Here is a 20,324-nt window from a genome sequence, read left to right as displayed (position 1 = left end):
CCAAACACAAACAAAGGAACCAACTGGATTAAAACAGTGAACACCGACTGTCCTCGGTGAACTCACACGTAAAGTCACCCACCCGGGAGAAAACACTGGAGGGGGGAACATGCGAGGAGTGGAGAGGACAACTCAACAGAGGGATCACCGCATTCAGACACAGTCAGCACTAGCTCTGAAAGTTTTCCTTTTCTGTCCTTTTCATGAATGTAACAAAATAACCTAGAAGTTTAAGTCTGAAGCCTTAAATCTGTAGTTAACGGAACAGGAAATTTCGTTCACCTCTTGGGTTTAGAAGTTGAAATTCCATTAAAAGACTAGAAGTTTACAGACCCCACACCTGGAAGACGTGCGGGAATACAGCGAAAACAGGCACAGCACCCACAGGCTGAGACAGCGGTAACCACGGGGCTGCTGGTCCCACCCCGAGGGCCCATCGTGCCCGCCCTCCGCTCCGTCCGACTGTCCGCGCGCTGTGCCGCCACCACGGGGAGAAAGGTGTGCGGACAAACAGCTGAGGCGGTGGCCGGCGCGGCCCCAGTCTCGTTCTTACGTGATTTGATGTTGGCGTCTCTGTAGGTGCCGTTCAGAATCGCCAGCTCCATCAGCTGCATCTTCTTCAGGCTGTCTTCTCCCTCTGCCTGGACAAGGAAACCAGGAGAGCGGTGAGCGCGTGCCCACGTCTGGCCCTCGTTCCGACCCCCGTCCCTGTCCCCGGCGCCACGCAGCGCACCTGTGCTCCCCGCCCCTGGTCAGACGGCCCCGGCCCCAGCCGGCCTCCGGCCCCAGCCGGCCTCCGGGGTGCGCCGCTCCCCGCCGTGGCCGCCCTGCCCTGGCCGGCACTCGGCCTTTCGACCACGCCCACCTCACGCGCCACCCCGCCCCGTGCGCGCTGCTCCATTGGGGGAGTCAGTCATGCACAGGCATCTGTCATCCGTCCTTCCTATTTTTTGTTGTTTTTAGGAAATTTCTCACGACTCATATTCATAAATTAATCAACTGCCACTCTTCTTTTCAGCCCCTAATGCCTTGCAAAAGTGAACTTGCTCAGTACATTAAAAAATTGAACATTTCTATAAATCTAAAATGAATACGAAAGGCTTTACAAATAAAAGAAAAATTATATGACTGATTCACCTGGAAAAACAAAGCCTGGAAGCCTGGACAAGAAATTAGTAGAGAAAAGAGGAAAGGAAGAGTGACTGGTATTTATTTTTAATTCCAGTCATCGCCCTGCCAACTACAGACAAGCCCGACAAAGAACTCGACTGGCCTGAATTTAGGAAGGGTTCAGAGGCAGCAGAATGACATAAGGACTTGTCTTCAAGGGCTCACTCTGCTCTTTTGTGAATGGACTGCTGGGAGCAAACCAGCCAAACACAAACCACCCAGTCACGAGCTTCAGCCCAGTCCAGGAGACAGAAGTGAGACCGGACAGGGTAGATGCCGGAGGGAGGGAACAGGAGACATCGATGAATGATGTTTAGGTCTTTAGACTGGTATATGGCGGCTCCGCCTGATGAGAAAGCAGCGCAGGGCTAAGTGACACAGAATCAAACATTAAGGCTGAAATGCCTACTCTACACACGCAAGTGAGGATGTCTTGTAGACGGGCGAGGCGCGTCTGGGGTCTACTCGGCTCCAACTCAGCCTCTTAGAGCTGGCAGAACAACCATCCTCCCACAGCACTTCCAGAATGTTTTTCTCCAAGACCATTATCTTATTAAGCTCCAAAATGACCTGCTAACTGCTTTCAGGTGCTGGGTCTAGGGTCCGTGTGGTGCGACTTCCGCTTTGCCAGCTGGGTGTTCAAGCAGAGGGTGGGTGCGCCGGCTGAGGGCAGGAGGGGCTCCGTCCCGGGACAGAGTGCTCCCCGCACACGTGGCCCCAGTGCCCGGGCTCTGGCCCCTGCCTGCGGGCAGCAGCCGAAGGTGTCTCCACACACCTCTGCTGCCGAGGCCCCAGCGACAGCCGTGCTGGGACCCCCACTCTCAGGTCTCAGTCGCACCTCTGCACCGAGCTTTCTGAGTGTGTAAGGTGTGGTAACAGAGCCGCTCTCTTTCTTTTCCCAGCCATCAGGGTACCAGCTGCTTCTTGCAGTTTCTAAATCTGTGCCACGCCCTGTCTCTTTTTCCCCTCAGCAGTTCCTGACACCTGTGTAACCAACTCCTGTATTAATTCTCTCTGCTGAAACACTGGAAGGTCTCATCTAATGTCACTGTTTTGTTCTGTGACTTTAGGTGAGATGACGTAAAACAGACCCAGGTTCACCACAGGCTGGCTGATAAATCCAGAGTGAAGTCCCTGTGGCATCTCAACATTGTGAGGAATGATGTAATCCGAGGACCTGGGGCACCTCACGCAGTTTGCTTTCCTGATCCGGAACCGGCTCTCCGTCACTATTTCTCAGAACCTGAATTTCTCCGACTGGCACTCACAGCCACATCAGCTCCCTCTCCCTTATGCCACCAAACCCAGTTTCTGCCAAAAATCTGTGTAGACTCTGTGATAGTCTGCTACCTACTTCTTTAGGTTATTCAAAGGTCCCTTGAATCCACATTCCTTATTTTTCCCAGTCTTCGACGTTCAGTTAACAGATGGCTAAATAAGCACCTACTCTGATATTGATACTTAACACAGTTTCTCTCTGGTAAGTCCAACACAAAAAGTGATGTTCACAAATCACAGCACACTACAGAAATCCACAGAATTGTTAGAGACCCAATATAGGCAGGCATACTTTGGAGAAATAGTGAGTTCAGTTGCAAACATGTTGAAAAACTAAACAAATAGTGCAATAAAGCAGATCACACAAATCACACAAATTTTTGGTGCATATAAATGTACTATGCTTTATTAAGCATGCAATAGTATTATGTCTAAAAATGTACACCTTAAACATAGTTCACAGGTAGAAAGGGCTGACCATTACCCGAGTCCTCAGCGAGTCCGAGTTTTTTGCAGGTGAGGACCCTGCCCTGATCAGATGCTGCTGACTTACTACGGCGCTGTTTTCTGAAGGCTGAGGTGACACCGCGGCCATTTCCGAGGCCGACAGGGACGCGTGCCGCACCGACTGCCACTCCCGCTCAGGAACGACCTCTCCGCAGCACGCAGTGCCCTCGGCGGCACGTCCCGACAACAAACGCCCCTCCAGACCCGAGGCCGTCCTCGCAAACCCGCCGCTGCTTCATCGGCCGAGCTGCTGTACTGTTCGGAATCCTTTGTTGTCGCCTCGACAGTCTGCGCGGCACCTTCGCCAGGCGCAGATGCCATCTGGAGAAACCACGCTCTCTGCTTAGCCGTGAGAAGTTCTTCCTCAGGGACGGAAGTGTCGTCACGGGATCGCAGCAATCCCGCCCCGTCTGCAGGCCCCACTTCTAGAACTCTCTAGCAATTTCCACATCTGCGGTCACTTCCTCTGCTGAGGTCTCAAAACCCTCAAAGGCACCCAAGAGGGCTGGAATCAACCTCTTTCAAATTCCTGTTAATTTTTTAAATCTTGATTCAGTTTCCATGAATCCATGTTCCTGCTGTCACCTAAAATGGCGAATCCTTTGCAGAAAGTTTTCAATTTACCTTGCCTGGATTCATCCCAGAAATCACTACAGTGACTATAATCTCATAAAATATATTTTTTTAATAGTAAGATGTGAAAGTCAAAATTAATGCTTAATCCACGGGCTGCTGAAGGGACGCTGCGCTTGGAGGCATGGAGAAAAGGGGCACCTCCTTGTACCCCCGCCCCCAGAGCCCGTGGGCGACCAGCCGCGCGGCCGGTGAGCAGCAGCGCCGCTGTGAACGGCGTCCTCTGGCCGACCAGGCCTCGGCAGCGGGCTTCAACTGCGCGGTCACCCGGACTCGAGCCCTGCGCTCTGCCGTTCCGCTGAGCACAGGGCGCGCACAGGGAGGACAGGTTTAGCCCAACTCTTCTGGATGGTACAGTGAGCACTGGCTTCAGCTGGAAGTCACCAGCCCTCAGCAGAAGGTCAGCCTGTCCTTCGAAGCCTGGAAGCCAGAACCGACTTCTCCCCTCCAGCTGTGCAAAGCCCTGGCCGGCGTCCTCTTCCACTACGAAGCTGTTTTGTCTGCACCGGAATCTGTTGTTTAGTGGAGCCTCCGTCACTCATTCATCTCAGCTAGGTCTCCTGGACACCTTGCTGCCACGTTCCCAGCAGCACTTGCTGCTTTGCTTTGCAGTTTTACTTTGAGACTGTTTCTCTCCTTAAACCTCACGAACCCGCCTCTTCCAGCTTCGGACTTTTCTTTTGCAGCTACCTCACCGCTCTCAGCCGTCACAGACTTGGGGACGGTCAGGGCCTTGCTCTGGACTGGGTTCTGGCGTGAGGGGACGCCGTGGCTGCCTCCATCTGCTATCCAGACCACTAACGTTCATCATCAGCAATAAGGCTGTTTCCCTTTCTCATCACTTGTGTGTTCATTTATGTAGCACTTTTAGTTTCCTTTAAGAACGTTCCCTTGGCATTCACAACTTGGCTAACTGGCTCAAGAGGCCCCGTATTCAGCCTATCTTGGGTTTTGACATGTTTTCCTCACTGGGCTTAATCATTTCTAGCTTTCAATTTAGAGTGGGAGACATGTGGTTCTCCCTTTCACTTGAACACTTAGAGGCCCAAGTGGCATCACTGACTGCCAGGTTTCCACACTGCCGTGTCTCGGGGGGAGGTGGTGGAGGAGGGGAACAGGCAGGGAAAGGGCTGGCTGGAAGCAGAACACATTAAACATCTGTTGGTTAAGTCTGCTGGGTTCTATGAGTGCAGTCCATAGCGCCCCAAAACAACGGCAATAGTAACATAAAAGATCACTGATCACAGATCACCATAACAAATATAAAAATAATGAAAAAAATTTGAAATGCTGAAAAAATTACCGAAAAGTGACAGAGACACAAAGTGTGCCAATGCTGTTGGACAACGGCTCCAGGCCTTGCTGGATACAGGGTGGTTGGGACCTTCGGTGTGTGAATAGCGCAGTGTGTGCAGAGCACAACGAAACTCAGTGCGGTAGACAAGGGATGCCTGTATTAAAAAGATGTATCGGAACTGCCATGTTTCCGTGGACAGCCAAAGACAATGCAGCACCACCATCACCTTCTCTGGGCAACCTGGCCCGCACCTCTCGCACAGGGCAGTCTCTCAGCGGCGATGACACGCGGAGGTGGCTGTGTTGCTCCACCGAGAGATGTGGGGGTCGAGACATGAGAGGCACAGTCGGGGCAGAAGCTCGGCCTACCCTCTTTATCTCCCACGATGCTATCTAACACTTTACCCTATTATCATATTGACACTTGGATTCCCTTGATCACACAGGATTTGGATCCTGACTTTACAGTGGTGCCAAAGTGGTACACGCACTTCAAATCTGAATGTGGATCTCCTCCTGGGCTAGTGATGTGAGTGTGGCACTCTGGTGATGCCGGAGAGCAGCAGGGCCCCACAGCCCCAGTCAGCCCGGGATCACAGGGCAAACAACCTGTAAGCCACGGGGGACTGTGCTGTCAGTGTCCTTGGGACACTGTGCTTTTGCATCCCGTCACGTGCGCCCCATGCCCCCTGTGTCTCCTGTTTCTGAGAAGAGGGGGAGGAAGGCAACTGCTCATCAAAAACCCCTAGACAGGTTGATGTAAGTGTCCTGAGCACCTTGAAGGTAGGCTGGGCTAAGCTACGATGTCTGGTTAGATTATTTTATTTTTTTTTAATTTTTTAATTTTTTTTTTAAGATTTTATTTATTTATTTTTAGAGAGGGAAGGGATGGGGGGAGAGAGAGAGAGAGAGAGAGAAACATCAATGTGCGGTTGCTGGGGGTTATGGCCTGCAACCCAGGCATGTACCCTGGCTGGGAATCGAACCTGGGACACTTTGGTTCCCAGCCCGCACTCCATCCACTGAGCTACGCCAGCCAGGGCTGGTTAGATTATTAAATGCATCTTCAATTTACAACATCATCAACTAATGACATTTATTAGAGCATACTTATAAGTTAAGGAGCATCTGTACCTGGTTTTAGCAGCAAGTTACCACAGATAAAGTAAGAAAAGGAAAGAGACGTGTTATAAGACACACACGTGCGCGCGTGTTATATAAACTACCAGGTCTGTCCATAAAGTATCCATCCACACAATATGAAAAATAAAAACATTTAGTGAAGAAGAAACAAGATACAAGAAATAATATATATAGGACAACGGAACCTCAGTCGCCTTCAAAGTCATGACCTTCTAGAGGAGATCCGGTTCACTGGCAGTGGTTTGGATCGAGTCATTAGCAACTGCAGCACAATGTTCCTTCCGCTCTGGTAGCAGAAGCCACAGAACAAATCTCCCCCCGTGTTTTACGCCAAGATCCTGCACCAAAATCTCTGACACAGCAGTTCTGGGATCCCCCGACTGGCTTCTGCTTCTCACACTGCCAGCTGCCGATCTTTGCTGACTGCAGCCCGCACACACTCAACACTCCAGGGTGCTCTGCTTGTTGCAGGCCTTCCAGAACGTGGCTCACTCTCAACAGATTCTCGGCCATCTTTGAAGTGTTTGTGCCCAGCTTTGATTTGCGCTGCACTCATTGCATTGTCCCCGAAAGCCTTCGGAGTCACCTGAATAGTTTCCGTGAAGGAACATTCAAGCTTAACACAAAATTGGATGCAGATTTGTTGCTCTAGTCGCTTAGTCATTTTGAATGCAACAGCCACACAGTACACACACTCACTCAATGGAGCCTACAACCTGCACTGATCAGTACAGTGAAGTCATCTTGTTCATGCATGCGTATTCCGGTCCACTCTCCTTGGCTGCCAGGTTACTTCAGTATCATGTAAACCTTTCTCATTATATTAACAGTGGCTGGAGTTTTTCCGGTCAGACCTCGTACATCAACTACTAACCTACAAAATATATCAAATACTTTTATTTGAGGATAATATGTTCCAGAAAGGCAGAAACAGAAAAAGTAGTAATGATCTCAGGGGGAAAAAAGCCATGTTTCGTAAGTATTTATTTCTTCCTATGCAAAGTATAGTATGATACAATGAGATTTTATTATTCATATATAGTAGACTTAACAAGAATGACACATTTTTGGAAGAATGGCATGATCTACAGTTCAGACTACGCACTAGTACTTATAGAGCCACATTGTGCTTTCTGATGAAAAGGCCCTTTAAAGCTAACTGTATTTTAAATGGACATTAGGAGACTACATGGTTGGGCAACAAAGGACAAGACATGAGAATACAAATCGCAAGCTTAATAGAGCCTTGCTCTGTGAAAGATGGGGAGCAGGGACCAGAAAAGAACGACCCGGAAACCTGTGGGCTGTGAGAGGCCTACGGAGGGGGTAAGCGCCCCTGCAGTGTCAGTGCTGGCGGTGGGGGGACGGTGAGCAGACGCTTGTAGGGTGCTGTACTGACAGAAAGTTCTGGAAATAAGAACACATGAAACGCAGATGTGTTCAGGGTAAGTACTGGTCCACAGGAAGGAGAAGAAATTTATTTCTACAAATGACCGATTATGCACCAAAGGCCGATCGCCTGCCGAAGGGCAGGAAGGAGGAGACGCGGCCCCCCACTGTGAGACCACAGTTCAGGTCGGGGACACCCGGAACGGCCGTGCCAGCCCCGTGCAGCGCAGCCAGTGCTCGGACAGGAGCTCACACCGCGCACACGCGCAGCGACAGACCGAGTGCGAGCATGGGCGGGGGTGTGGGTGCGGGAAGGACCGCAAACCGCTTGGTGACCCGTGCAGACGCACACAAGAACGCGCGTGCAGAAGGGCCCGCACGCACACTTCCGGGGCGGACAGTGAGAACGAACCCACCCCGCGCATGCGTGAGAACACTGCTCGCTCAGCCAACGGGCCCTAAGGCTTTCGGGCAACGCGGCTGCACCCTCCCGTCTCCCAGCGGGGGCTCTTCGAGGGAGCTCGGTTTTCACCGGGAGACGTCTGTGAGATTTCTGAGCCGTCCAGGGGCATCCAGCCCGCAGCCGGGGATGGCTGTGAATGCAGCCCAACACAAAATTGTAAATGTACATAAAACCCCTTTTTGGGTCATCCATTTTCATCAGTGTCTGTGTATTTAATGTGTGGCTGAAGACGACTCTTCTTCTTCCAGTGTGGCCCAGGGACGCCAAGAGGTGACCGTCCTGCTAGGAGCCGTTTATGAAATCTCTGAGTCACCAAGCACAATCTAACGACCTCAGAGAGAGCACGAAGCTGCCTGCTCCAGAACAACTGGATGTGACCACTGCCCAGCCCACTCTGCTCCAGTTACTTTTGCATGTGTCATTACGGCGACAACCGGGGCCATTAATTTTGGCTGGTTTCCACCTTAACTGTTTTTTCTCTGCTGTTTCGTAGGGTGTCGAAAGACCTCGTTTCATGGTGAACAGCTCCCCAACACTCTGAACAACAAATTGAGACCAAGGGAGAACAAAAAGGGGAAAGAAACAGGGCCAACCATTTCTTCCAACGCCATCTGGTAGCACTGACCTCTGGCATGCACTGGAGGCAGGTCAGTGAGGCCTCATGCCCTGCCGTTTTTCTCACCGGTGAGACTCACCGGATTTCCTGGGTCAGAAAAAATCACGCTAATCAAATCATTTAATTATTTAAAGGCCCTTATCCCCAACCCTCCTGAAATTTGAATAAAAGTTTATTTTTAAAGTGTACGGTCTGTAAGAATTTAACCTTTCTTATCCCATTTCACCTCTTAACCAGTCTGTAAGGCACACAAGACAGGTACCAGTTGCCCCACTGGTAAAATCCAACAAAGGACAGGAATCCGCACCACCGTGTCATAAAGCACTTGGACGCTTTTCATCGTGCTGAGCTACTCAGGGACAGCTGGGAAGCCGGGTTTGGGTTACTCAGCCACACTCGAAGAACCAAATAAAAACAAACAGAACTTGGAATGTAAACACATTCCTTTTGGAAAAACATTTTACTTCTGAAGTAAACTGCCAGTATGCCTCCATTTCTTAAGCGGGAAACTAGATAGCAATCTAAAAACACCGTTTTAAAACAGGTATAAAATAAATCAGGTGCATACAGGAGCAAACTTTTAAGAGCAGGAATCAGTTCTAGAACGCCCTAGAAACTTTTCCTCCACAGCAGGACCAACTGTGAGTGGGATAAGAGTTCCGCTGGAGTTCAGAGACTTTATTTAAGAGGAAAAAGCAAGGTAAGTTCCTCTACTTAAGCACTTCAAAACTTTCTTTTACAGTCAATAAAACAACTCTCATCGAGCAAGCTGATTATGCACGGTCATTTTGATTTCTTGGCCATTCCTGTATTCTTTGTGGCTACACGTTTGCCCTGTTTTTCAAGCTGTTTTATGGATATTAAAAATGATGCCATATCTAATAAGTGTAATAATAATGAGCCGATAAACTTTTAGTAACATACAATCACCAACAGAAACAAAAATTTAAAAAGCAGTGAGAAAATGATAAACGCTAGAAAGCATTTTAAGCAGCCAAGGGCCCGTAAACTGCAGACACATGGATGGTGAGTCACAGGTGGGAGCTGGGTGGTGTGGCTCCTTGGCTCAGGTGAAAGCGGGAACTGTACCTGTGTCCACACGAGCGCTGGGAAGGGGTGGGCACACACTGTCAGGCTGCCCAGGACTCCCCAGGACATGTAACTGTTTGTCCAAGAAAAGAGTCCCCTGCCGTATCAGATTTCTTTCCATATGTGCAGAACTAGCTTATTTTGGAAAAGAGGTCAGTGATACACCAGCAAGCGGGGAGGAACACTGAAGAAACCTTAAACTCCCAAGGACAGGATCTTCATGCTGTTTAGTAGGAGTGTATCCTGGGACTAAAAATACCAGATGCTCAGCCCTGGCTGGTGCAGCTCAGTGGACTGAGTGCAAGCTGAGAACCAAAAGGTCACCAGTTCAATTCCCAGTTGGGGCACCTGCCTGGGTTGCTGGCCAGGTCCCGCATGGGGGCCGCATGAGAGGCAACCACACATTGATGTTTCTCTCCCTCTCTTTCTCCCTCCCTTCCCCTCTAAAAAATAAAAGAAATCTTTAAAAAAAGAAAAAGAGCTAATTAGCTGATGGTTAACCAGAGGCATCAGCTCTGATTCCAGTAATTCAACCCTGGATCTGTCCCATTACATACTAGTTTTATATTATTAGGTTTAGGGATTTTTCAAAAATCTTTTATTAAAATTCCCACAGAAAATAATAAATTGGTTATTGTGAGTTTGAAACTGTCTTTATTCCCCATGAAAACACTTTTTATGACCCAAGTTCTGAATGCAATCTGGTAGGAGCATACCTCTCTTTCTGTTGCAGAAGGAATCATTTACAACACTAGTAACTATTTGTTCAATGAGTTTCAGCAGATACTTTAAACAACTGTTAACACAATACTGGTTTAGATTAAAAAATAGAACTCTTCCTTTAAGAGGTTACGAATAACAAAGTGAAGACTACTTCTATTGCATAATAATTGCTATGTACTTATTTTAAAAATCTGACAAGCACTGTGTAATATTTTTAGAAAATACATCTCTCCTTGCTGATCCCTCACTTCTGGAGCACTAAGGCGAATCTTTTCTGTGGTTTCCCCGAACCCAGCCCCCCGCGCCCACTGCAGAGGTCACCGGAACACGCCGCACGAACAAGGAGTGAGTGTCTGGGCAGCGCGCACTGCTGCGGGCGCGGCGAGCGGAAGCGGACCAGGGAGCGGCACGGCACAAAGCAGGAGGGCAGGTGCCCCCCGGACGAGGGAGGGCTGTGAACGCTGTGTCGACCGGTCTGCGTGCTGACCGTGCAGGGGAGCAAGCCCGCGAAGCCCCACACCAGGAGCGGGGTGATGCTTGTTACTGCACGGAAGGCTCTAGCTACAACTAGACGCAGTACTGCCGGGATCTAGTCCAACAGTGGCCACAGAACCCGAGAGGACGAGGCAGTGAAGGAGTCAGGGCAGGGAGAGGCTGGGAAGTGAAATGAAGGACGCATGGCCCCCAGGCCACGGGCGCCCTTTCCATACGGAGGCAGTGGGGGAGTCCTGTCTCGGGGCAGAGGAGGACAGGCTGCAGCCTGGAAAGCCTTCTGTGTGACAGGGGCATCGGCCACTCTGGGGCAGCGTGGAATGGAGGTGATCTGAGTTCAAGGTGGGCAGCCACCTACAGAGTGGCCACACTGGCAATGCTCCCTGGAGACACGGTCTAGGGACAAGAGTGCCCAAGAAGAACACACTGGAGAGAAGATCATTCTAGGAAGTATCTGCCTTTAGCGAAAGCTCTGAAAAGCAAGCATCAAGTGATCAAATAAATAATTGGCAAAGCCATTACTTTTGTCCTGAACTCATTTATATGACTAAATCCAGATATTTGTACTGAAGCCTTGACTTCTTGCCAGCTCCATAGCCATTTTTCAGTAGAAGTCTGTGATGCGAATTGGTAAGCAGTCAGTAAATGGGCCTTGTAATCTCCACAAGTGTGCTGCCGTTCCACCGAATCTGGATTCGGTAATCAAGTACTTCACTTAAACAGAGCACACTGCCATCACCGTTAGGTGGACTCATTAAATAAATTAGTGTCACACAGCAAATTCGTCAATCTGTTGGCTTGCTCTGAGATACATTCCACAAAGTGGTTAAACTGAATAAGCTGATGGTATGTCAGTTTAAAGACAAATCTTTAAAAAAATGATTCATTTTATGTTTAAAATACACATTCAAGATTAAATATTTCCCCCCACAAAAGCATTCAAGGTTGAGAGAATAAAAAAACACATGTACTGATGTAATTCTGCACTACAGGATTCAGAGTCATTCTCATAAAGGAGTCTGTTATTCATAAGTGTGACTTTTGAAATTAAATTTTCAATACTCAGTTATCCAAAACAGAAGGAAAGTAAGCCATAAGATGAGCTACCAAATAAGCTTATCTGAAACAATCTTAATATTAACAATCTGATTCATTAATACACTATTAAAATTTCACAATGGTAGTATCCGAATAATTTCACTAATAAATATCACAACACTTGAAAAGTTGGGAGAAATTAAATGTAAGGGTTAAAATTACTAGCAAATTAAATAAAGAACATAAGGTTTTCTTAACTTTCTGCCAATTCAATTTCAATGTTCAGTAACGCGAAGTGAATGGGTTAAAACTGCTTTGCCTGTGCGCGAGGAGCACGACGCTAAAGGGATGTATGAGAGCAATGAACTACAGAAAACAGTGAGAAATCGCGCCTATTTTCCTATTAAATAATTTTAATTCTTTAATAAGCTTATATTTTAAATTAATTTTTGAGTGTCTGTGTCAAATACCATACATTTATTTAATAGAAATACATATTTTTTAAAAATCAAAATACATTATCCCAGCTGTGAGCAGCCCATTTACTTAAGGGACAGAGACATTAATATGTAAGAATAAACAGGTACAAGCAAAAAAAAAAAAAAGGATTATATGATAAATTCAATATAGTCTGAGAGATATATGAAATACAAGATTAAACAGAAGGATTTCTTATATGAATTGCAAAAATATTGCTTAGGAAATAAGAGGGGACCCCCGCCCCATAACAGAATTATCTTCTGGAGGGCAGAGCCCTTGTAGTACAGGCTTCACTTGCTATGAGTGTTCTAGGAACCCATCTGGATCAGTGTACCAGCTGGTGTTGTTGTGAGAGGCTGCATTCGGCTTCAGTGGGGTTTTTTAAATATATTTTTGGAAGATTTAGTGCATTTGCCCATCTCATGATGGGTGATTCATGAGCGCACCTGCTCACATCACGCCGAGTGTTCAGCAGTCTTTGACCAAAAACAGCCTGACCCCCATGCCCCACCCTCCCTATTCATGTATCTTGCCCAGTTTGACGTTTTTTTTGTTTCCCTGGATAAAAAAAGTCCTCAAAGGGAAATGTTTTGCTGATGTGGAAGAGGTGACACAAAAAATGGCAGAAGCACCAAAAGGCATCAAAACTGGTGAGTAAATTTAGCCCCGGCTGGTGTGGCTCAGTGGACTGAGTGCCAGCCTTTGAACTGAAGGGTCGCTAGTTCAACTCCCGGTTGGGGCACATGCCTGGGTTGCGGGCCAGGTCCCCAGGTGAGGGTGTGCAAGAGGCAACTGATCAATGCCTCTCTCTCTCCCCCCCTTCCTCTAAAAATGAATACATTAAATCTTTACAACAAAACTGGTAAGTTCAAAAACTGTTTTTGAGCAGTGGGAAAAAAGTGTTGATAGTTATTAATGCATGAAACAGAGAGTACTTTGAAGGCCACTAAAGTTTAAATATGTTAAGAATACATACACAATTTTTTATAAATAAATTCCGTTTTTTGGGTCCCCTCTCGTAAACACATACTGCCCTATTATGTCCAGAATCTGTTTTTAAAATATTTGCAACACCACAAACTTGAGCCTATGGAAAATGTCAATCTAGACAACATTTTATGTGTACAGAAGCTACTCCTCAATGGATTCTTGTAAGAATCAAAAGGAGGACGTTTTTCATACCGAGTCTGTATTTGTGAGAGCTTTCTCAATTACCCAAGACAAGGCCCATTTTATCAGGATCACCGAGGCGCTTCACCGACCGGCTCTACCTCTATCGGTGGGGGAGCACCCCCTGCTGCTCTTTCAAGCCCTACCCCTGCCATATAGCATCAGGGCTAGACCAAAAGCCCAGAGAGCTTGCACAGCTCTCAGTGATCTATATGATTTTGGTATGGCAGTGACTGCAGCCTTAGAAAGACTACATACACCTTGTCACACTCCTGCCTATATGCATATGGACTGCTTTCCAAAGGTGTGGAACTTTTAACTGTTTGTGAAAATTCTAGTTGAAACGATGGTATTGTTGTTGCCCCAATGCAGAACAAACAACAAGCCACAATATGGATGGGAGTATAAAATGATACTGATTTAGAATCAAATTAAATTTTATTTAGCATTGTCCCTCTTTGCAAGAAAAAAAATAATCAGTACCTGTCAATTTCTGAGCACGTTTTTCTCACACCACGTTTCCTGCAGCAGTGGACACCTACTCGCTCCCTCCGGAGCGCCTCACACGCAGCCAACGACTCGGAGGCCACTTGGACCCCAGGGGCTCACGAGCTCCCCAGTAAGAACGTCCATGACGGTCTTTTAGAGAATCTTACCTATCACTGGGTTAAGTTTCACTGATTTACTACAGGATTTTAATCAGACTACTTCGGTATGCAATTGTACTTTAAGGAGTAAAGATTAATATAGAAACAATATATTTATTGTACTGTTAACAATATTGTATACCTTCTCATCTGAATCAATCATTTTGTCTGCCTGTATCTCCTTGAGAAACATTTTGGAAGGATCATCTACATTTTCAGGCTACAAAAATAAGCAACAACCAAATTATTACTTTCTTATGAAACTGTAACACAATGACTTGAAAATGTTAATAGACTTCCACATAGACCTTATTTTATTTATTATGAGAGAATATTTTAGAGATAATCTTGAAGTTTTAAGCACTTGTATCTCAGAGTTTTTTCTGGCGTGCACGCGAACCACTGACCACTCCCGCAGGAAAGAGGGCCTGGCTGCGGGGGGCGCGGGCGGCGGCATGCAGAGGGTGCTGGCCCCGCCCCAGGCATTCAGGGAGCAGAGGCTCACCAGGGAGCTGCCACTTGGACCAGTTCTCCTGAGAGACAGGGAAGGCGGAAGCTCCCTCTCAAATGTTTGCCTGCAACCTGTATAATCTAGTTTGTGAGCTGAGTACTGTTTTCCCAAAAACTCTAAATGTTCGTCTTTGTGATACAAATGTGACAGGTATGAAGATACAGGGTTATTACAGGTACTGAGAAAAACTGGAGTAAACATCGGGTTAAGGTTTATTAAAACAGAATCATGTTACTAGCATCATCTGAAGATGTATTTAATCTAGGGAGGGAAAGCTGTGTGCAGAGTTGTCTCTTCTCCTTCCTCCGGAGATCCAGAGCACAGTGTCTTCTCTTCATTGAGCCCATGTCACTCTGTCTGGCTAAGAGTCGAGCCTGGGGAACGGGCTGTCAGCTGGAGCGCAGGGACTGGCTGCCGCACAGTCCTGCCTCCACGAGAAGCAGCCAGGACTGGCTCCTTTCAAACCTGCAATTTATGAGTTTATTCAAACCTGCCAAATTGCTTTAAGTAAACGCCTCTCACATTTGAAAATTCTCGTGGCAACTCATTGAGTTTGGCAGACGAGCAAACCCAAATTCAATCCTTTTATCCTGCAGCTAAACCATCACAATGGTAATTCTGCTCTGACACTCTGAAGGGCCTGCTAATTACTGTCCTCGGGGTCCCTGGACAGATTTCCCATTCAGATTAGAAGGGCTGTGCACGAGGAAAACGGCAGCAACACCTTTCTTTACACGGGAGATGGTCTCGCATGACACATCTCTATCAGGGAACGGGGGGCATTTCAGCCAGATGTCTTTCGAACCCCCGCCTCCCTCCCGCCCAGAACAATGAAAAGGAGGCCGACACCACCACACATTTCAACTACTGACACCTCGGTGAAGCATGAAATGCAGAGCCACCAGTTCTGTAAAAAATCCAGTAAGAAATCTTTAACCACAAGACCAGTACCAGTATCTCTAGAGTCATTGTCTCTCTTCCTAATTTACTTTCTACCTATTTTTATATATTTTCAGGTTATAATCAAAACACAATTAACTGAGTCAAATGAAGATGGCATTAGACAGAAACCAATGTTGAGAAACATGAAAAGCAAATTTAAAAAATATTTTGTGATGGATCACCTTTTTACTACTCTCTCAAGTTTTGATGACCTTGACTTCTACAGTTTTAAAATAAGTGAATTAAAATTATTTTTATTCTGAAAAATATCTTCAAATTTCATACTATTCTTGAAATAACTGGCAACAACCTTAAATTTCAAAACCCCCACCTGGAAATTTGACAGAAGCTATCAGACTGATTATTTAGTGTAACATTACTGAGCTCTATGTATACAAATGCTTTCATAAAGAGATCGGCTGTACACTCAAAGCTCACTCATGCCCCGGCCCGTGTGGCTCCGTGGGTCGAAGGCCGGCCTGCAAACCGACGGGCCCCAGGTTCAATTCTCTGTGCACGTGCCTGGGCTGCAGGCCAGGTCCACGTGCTGGAGGCAACTGACTGGTATTTCTCTTGTACATGGAAGTGTCTCTCCCTCTCTCCCTCCCTCACCCATCTATAAAAATAAATAAATAAAACCCGCCGACTCACGTTCAAGTTCTCAAACACCTACAAGTACACTGAAGAGAAAATGAAAGACTAAACAAAAGGACGTAATTATACCTACCATAAAGTACAAAAGCCTCAAATAAAACACTCCAAATTCTCTGGGAACGGCAGCACCCCGTGTGCTCATGGCTGTCCTCGAACACGATACCAGAATACCATGAGTAACTTCAGCTACTCCTTTAGTCTTTCCAGGACCGTATTCTACCTCACCCGAAACCTTTCACCTCATTCCTACGGAACGGGAAGAAAAATCACAGCGAGGAGAGGAGAGTCAGGGAAGTCTCTCTCACCTCTACTTCCTCAGTCTTCCTATCAACACAGTCCAGCACAGCGTTCCCCCGGTTCTACTTCTCGTGCTTTTAGGTTCTTTGGAGAAGATCAGAAAAGACCATGGAATACATATCCATAAGGCCCTAGCTAACGAATACAAAAAATAGCATGTACTGTTTTTTTTCTTTAAGATTTTATTTATTTTTAGAGAGGGAAGGGAGGGAGAAAGAGAGAGAGAGAAACATCAATGTGCGGTTGCTGGGGGTCATGGCCTGCAACCCAGGCATGTGCCCTGACTGGGAATCGAACCTGTGACACTTTGGTTCGCACATGTACTGTTTTCTAACTCACTGAAATGAGAATTGAAAGAGAAATGGTATTTAAGACCTGAGATGGTAGGTGCCACAGTGGGTGGCTGAGAGGGAGAGTGTGAGTGTGTGTGTGTTGAGGAGTGGGGCAATGTACAGAATTTTAGTAACATTAATATGTGGTTTTCATGACTTCCTTGTTTATCATGCCACTGAAAACAAAAGCGTATATTGAGATCAGAACTAGCGATGAGAATTTCTGTAGGCAGGTAACAGGATCACTTTCTTTCGGTGGGTGCATCCATCCCGTGACCAGGAACTGAAGTGGTAACTAATATGGTCAATAATGTAGTTGAAGTAACCAGTCTATGTACCATATAAGAAAATAAAAGGAAAAAAGAGGAAACATGTGTCTCGTACTTCTACATAATTAAAATAATAATTAGGACCTCCCAGGGACTTCTAAGGAAGTGAGCAATAACAACCCAATTTTACAAATGAAGACAGTCCCTAACCATGATTTGTGTAAATCTTATTGCATCTGTCATCACTCTCAATAACCTCAAAGGCACAACTTGCCAGCCCTAAAATGCATATACACCAATCCTCTCTGTCTCTGTGAATCTGTATGTGGAACTTCAAGTTCAAGTCTCACCAAACCATGTATATCTTCTTCCCTAAGCACCCAGCTCACCTTGCTTGTTTCCTATGAACCCCTCTAGCATTGTCTGTGACGCCGACTGCCACGTATGTACCGCTTGGATGCAACCTGCCTGGACACGTGCTGCTAAACAGAACTGCAATTGTGGGGGGAAAACAGACTTCAGGTTTAATACCAGGGGGAAGCTGCCATTATACAAAAAAGAACTGAGATCTCTTACTGATGCCAAACCCTGGTCATTTAGGTTATGTAAGCTAAACAAACATATTAAATATAATACTTGGCAATGCATGTGAGTACACCAACTTAGTTTGCCTTTCAGTGAGATCATGGAGAACATGCTAGTGTGGATATTTTTACAGTGAATGAATGGAGATCTTCAGACACCTCTTTCAGTAATTAACAAAAAAAACTAGGGGGGAAACATTAAAGAGAAGATCTGTACATTTTCAACCACCTTCACCAAAATGACATTTGCACTGCACATTCACAACTACTGCAGAATATATGTGCTTGTAAATGTGCATGGGATTCACAAAGCAGACCACATGCTGGACTATAAAAAGATCCTAAGTAGATTCGAAAGGACTAAAATGTTACAGAATACAATTTTTTGTGCAGAACAAATTAAATTATCGATCAGTCACAATAAGACAGAGAAGTACCAAATATTTGGAAAAATTTGCTAATAATCCATGCGTTAATGAAGAAATCATGGAAGAAATTAGAAAATATGTTGAACTAAATGGTAATTAAAACACAATACAATATTATTTTGGGGGATGCTGCTAAAACATTATTCAGATTGAAATTTAAACCTTTAAAAGACAGGTCTCAGAAAAAAAGAAAGGTCTCAAAGCACTAATGGCCCACCTTTAAGAAAAGTGATAATAATATTGCTCCAAAATCAGGTAGAAGGAAAGTATAAACAGAGAAATTAAACAAACAAACAAACAAACAAACAAACAAAGTAGCACATAGAGAAAACAACAAAACCCAAAGCTGGTTCTCAGACAAGAGCGATAAAACTAACGCAGCCCTCCGAGCCGGCACGACCAGCAGAAAGAAGAGCAAGCGGAGGAGCGGGAGCGCTGCTGCAGACTTGGGTGACCTTGAGAGAAAAAGGGAATGTTATGAACAGCTTCATGACAGAAACCTTATCAACTCAGATGACATACACAAATTCCCTGAAGAATACAAAAACAAGAAAATAATCAGAAAAGTTCAATATTTTACAAATACATTAAGCCTGTAATTACAAGCTTTCCCACAAAAACATAAAAGGTAAGCTCTACAGATTAGAATATTTGTCTTATAAAAGATTCCCAACATATACAGAAAACACTGTTATATTGAGTTGGCCAAAAAGTCTGTATTTTTTCCGTCAAGTAAAAGACACATTTTTCATTTTCACCAATAACTGTGTTGATCTGGATATTCTGCGTATGTTGGCTGTCTCCCGCGTCCCACGCGGTAGAATGCTGATTGTCCTCAACTGATTCGGCGACTTGACCGCTGTCAACTCCGACTGGTCTGCCTGACCGTGGAGCATCGCCCAGCGAGCAGTGTCCAGCACGGAACGTCGCAGACCGCTTCTGACACGTTCAGAGCACCTTCTCCATACACGGCACAGACCTTTTTTTTTGCATTTCAGTTGCGTTTTTATCTTTCTTGAAATAATAAGGCATGATATGCGGAAAATGTTGCATATTTTCTTGCAGTTTCAGTATCAAAATGACTACACAAAAATTCAACAATACTGATGAGTTTTTTTGACGCACACTTGTATGACAGCTGTGACAATACAATCCAACAAAACTGTTCGGAATGAAGGTAAAAACAACTAAGTGCTACCAGAGCCATCTTGTGAAAAAAGCCAAATGAACTTTTTGGACAACCCAATAAACTCAGTACAAAAGAAGACAATAAAATAGATGTAAACAGATACTTCATGAAGGAAGATACATGAATTGCCAAACAGCACATGAAAAGATGCTCAACCTCATTTGTCTTTAGAGAAATGGAAACTGAAACCACAATAGGCAAGAGGATAAATAAACTGTGGCCTGTCGATTCAGTGGAATACTAACTGTCAATGAAAAGGGCAACCCACTGATACATGCAACAGCATGAGCGAACCTCCAAAAAAGCCATGCTGACTCCAGGCACAAAATAAGTTCCCTTTACAGGAAATTCAGAACAGGTAAACTGCACATATATGAAAGCTGACCTCACACAACCAGACTGGAGAGGTGGGTGCCAGCGGCTAGGAGGCAAGGGAAAGGGGACAGGAGATGCTGGTCACAGGGTGCAAACGTTCAATAAGCAATGAACCAATGATGAGGAACCAATGCACAGCATGGTGATGACAATGGTACTGTACTGTATTCTTGAAATTTGCTAAGAGGGTACATCTTAGAAAATGGTAACTATGTAAAGTGATGTATATGTTAACTATTTCACAATTTCTATTGTTTATCAAATCATGTTCTATAATTTTTGTCAATCATAGGTCAATAAAACTGAAAAAAAAAATCAAGTTTTGAGACTGTAAGGGAAGAAAAGGCAAAAGTAACCCCAGTACTTGACTGGGGACAGTGGGAGAAAGATCGTTAATTGATAGACTAAGACAACGTTTGGGGTGACAGAAATCTTGATGGAGAAGTGATGATAAGTTCTTACAGATTCAAAACTCAAAACTCTATACTTAAAATAAATGGGTTTCATTGTATGTTTAAAAAGGAATGGGGGAAAAAAACCTTAAGAAGAGTTTTCTTTCTTCATGTCTTCAAAATTCCTCCATTAGAAAAAAATAATGTAGCCCTGGCT

General features: G+C 45.6%; 1 protein-coding gene across 7 annotated transcripts in view; it reads right to left on the bottom strand.

Moving 5' to 3' along the window:
• The window catches only part of QKI (QKI, KH domain containing RNA binding), a 140,096-nt gene that overhangs the window by 11,028 nt on the left and 108,744 nt on the right, over positions 1–20,324 (bottom strand). For all 7 annotated transcript variants that reach the window (XR_006786113.1, XM_045842676.1, XM_045842677.1 and 4 more), the window contains exon 5: positions 554–641. Coding sequence is in view for 6 of the 7 variants with exons in the window: in XM_045842676.1 (XP_045698632.1) it covers positions 554–641 (88 nt within the window). In the remaining variant the exon portion in view is untranslated. The remainder of the gene's footprint in view (positions 1–553; positions 642–20,324) is intronic.

This window comes from Phyllostomus hastatus, unplaced genomic scaffold (assembly GCF_019186645.2).
Source record: "Phyllostomus hastatus isolate PE091 unplaced genomic scaffold, TTU_PhHast_1.1 phas_contig_40, whole genome shotgun sequence".
NCBI lineage: Eukaryota > Metazoa > Chordata > Mammalia > Chiroptera > Phyllostomidae > Phyllostomus > Phyllostomus hastatus.
This window is presented reverse-complemented; position numbering and strand designations above follow the sequence as displayed.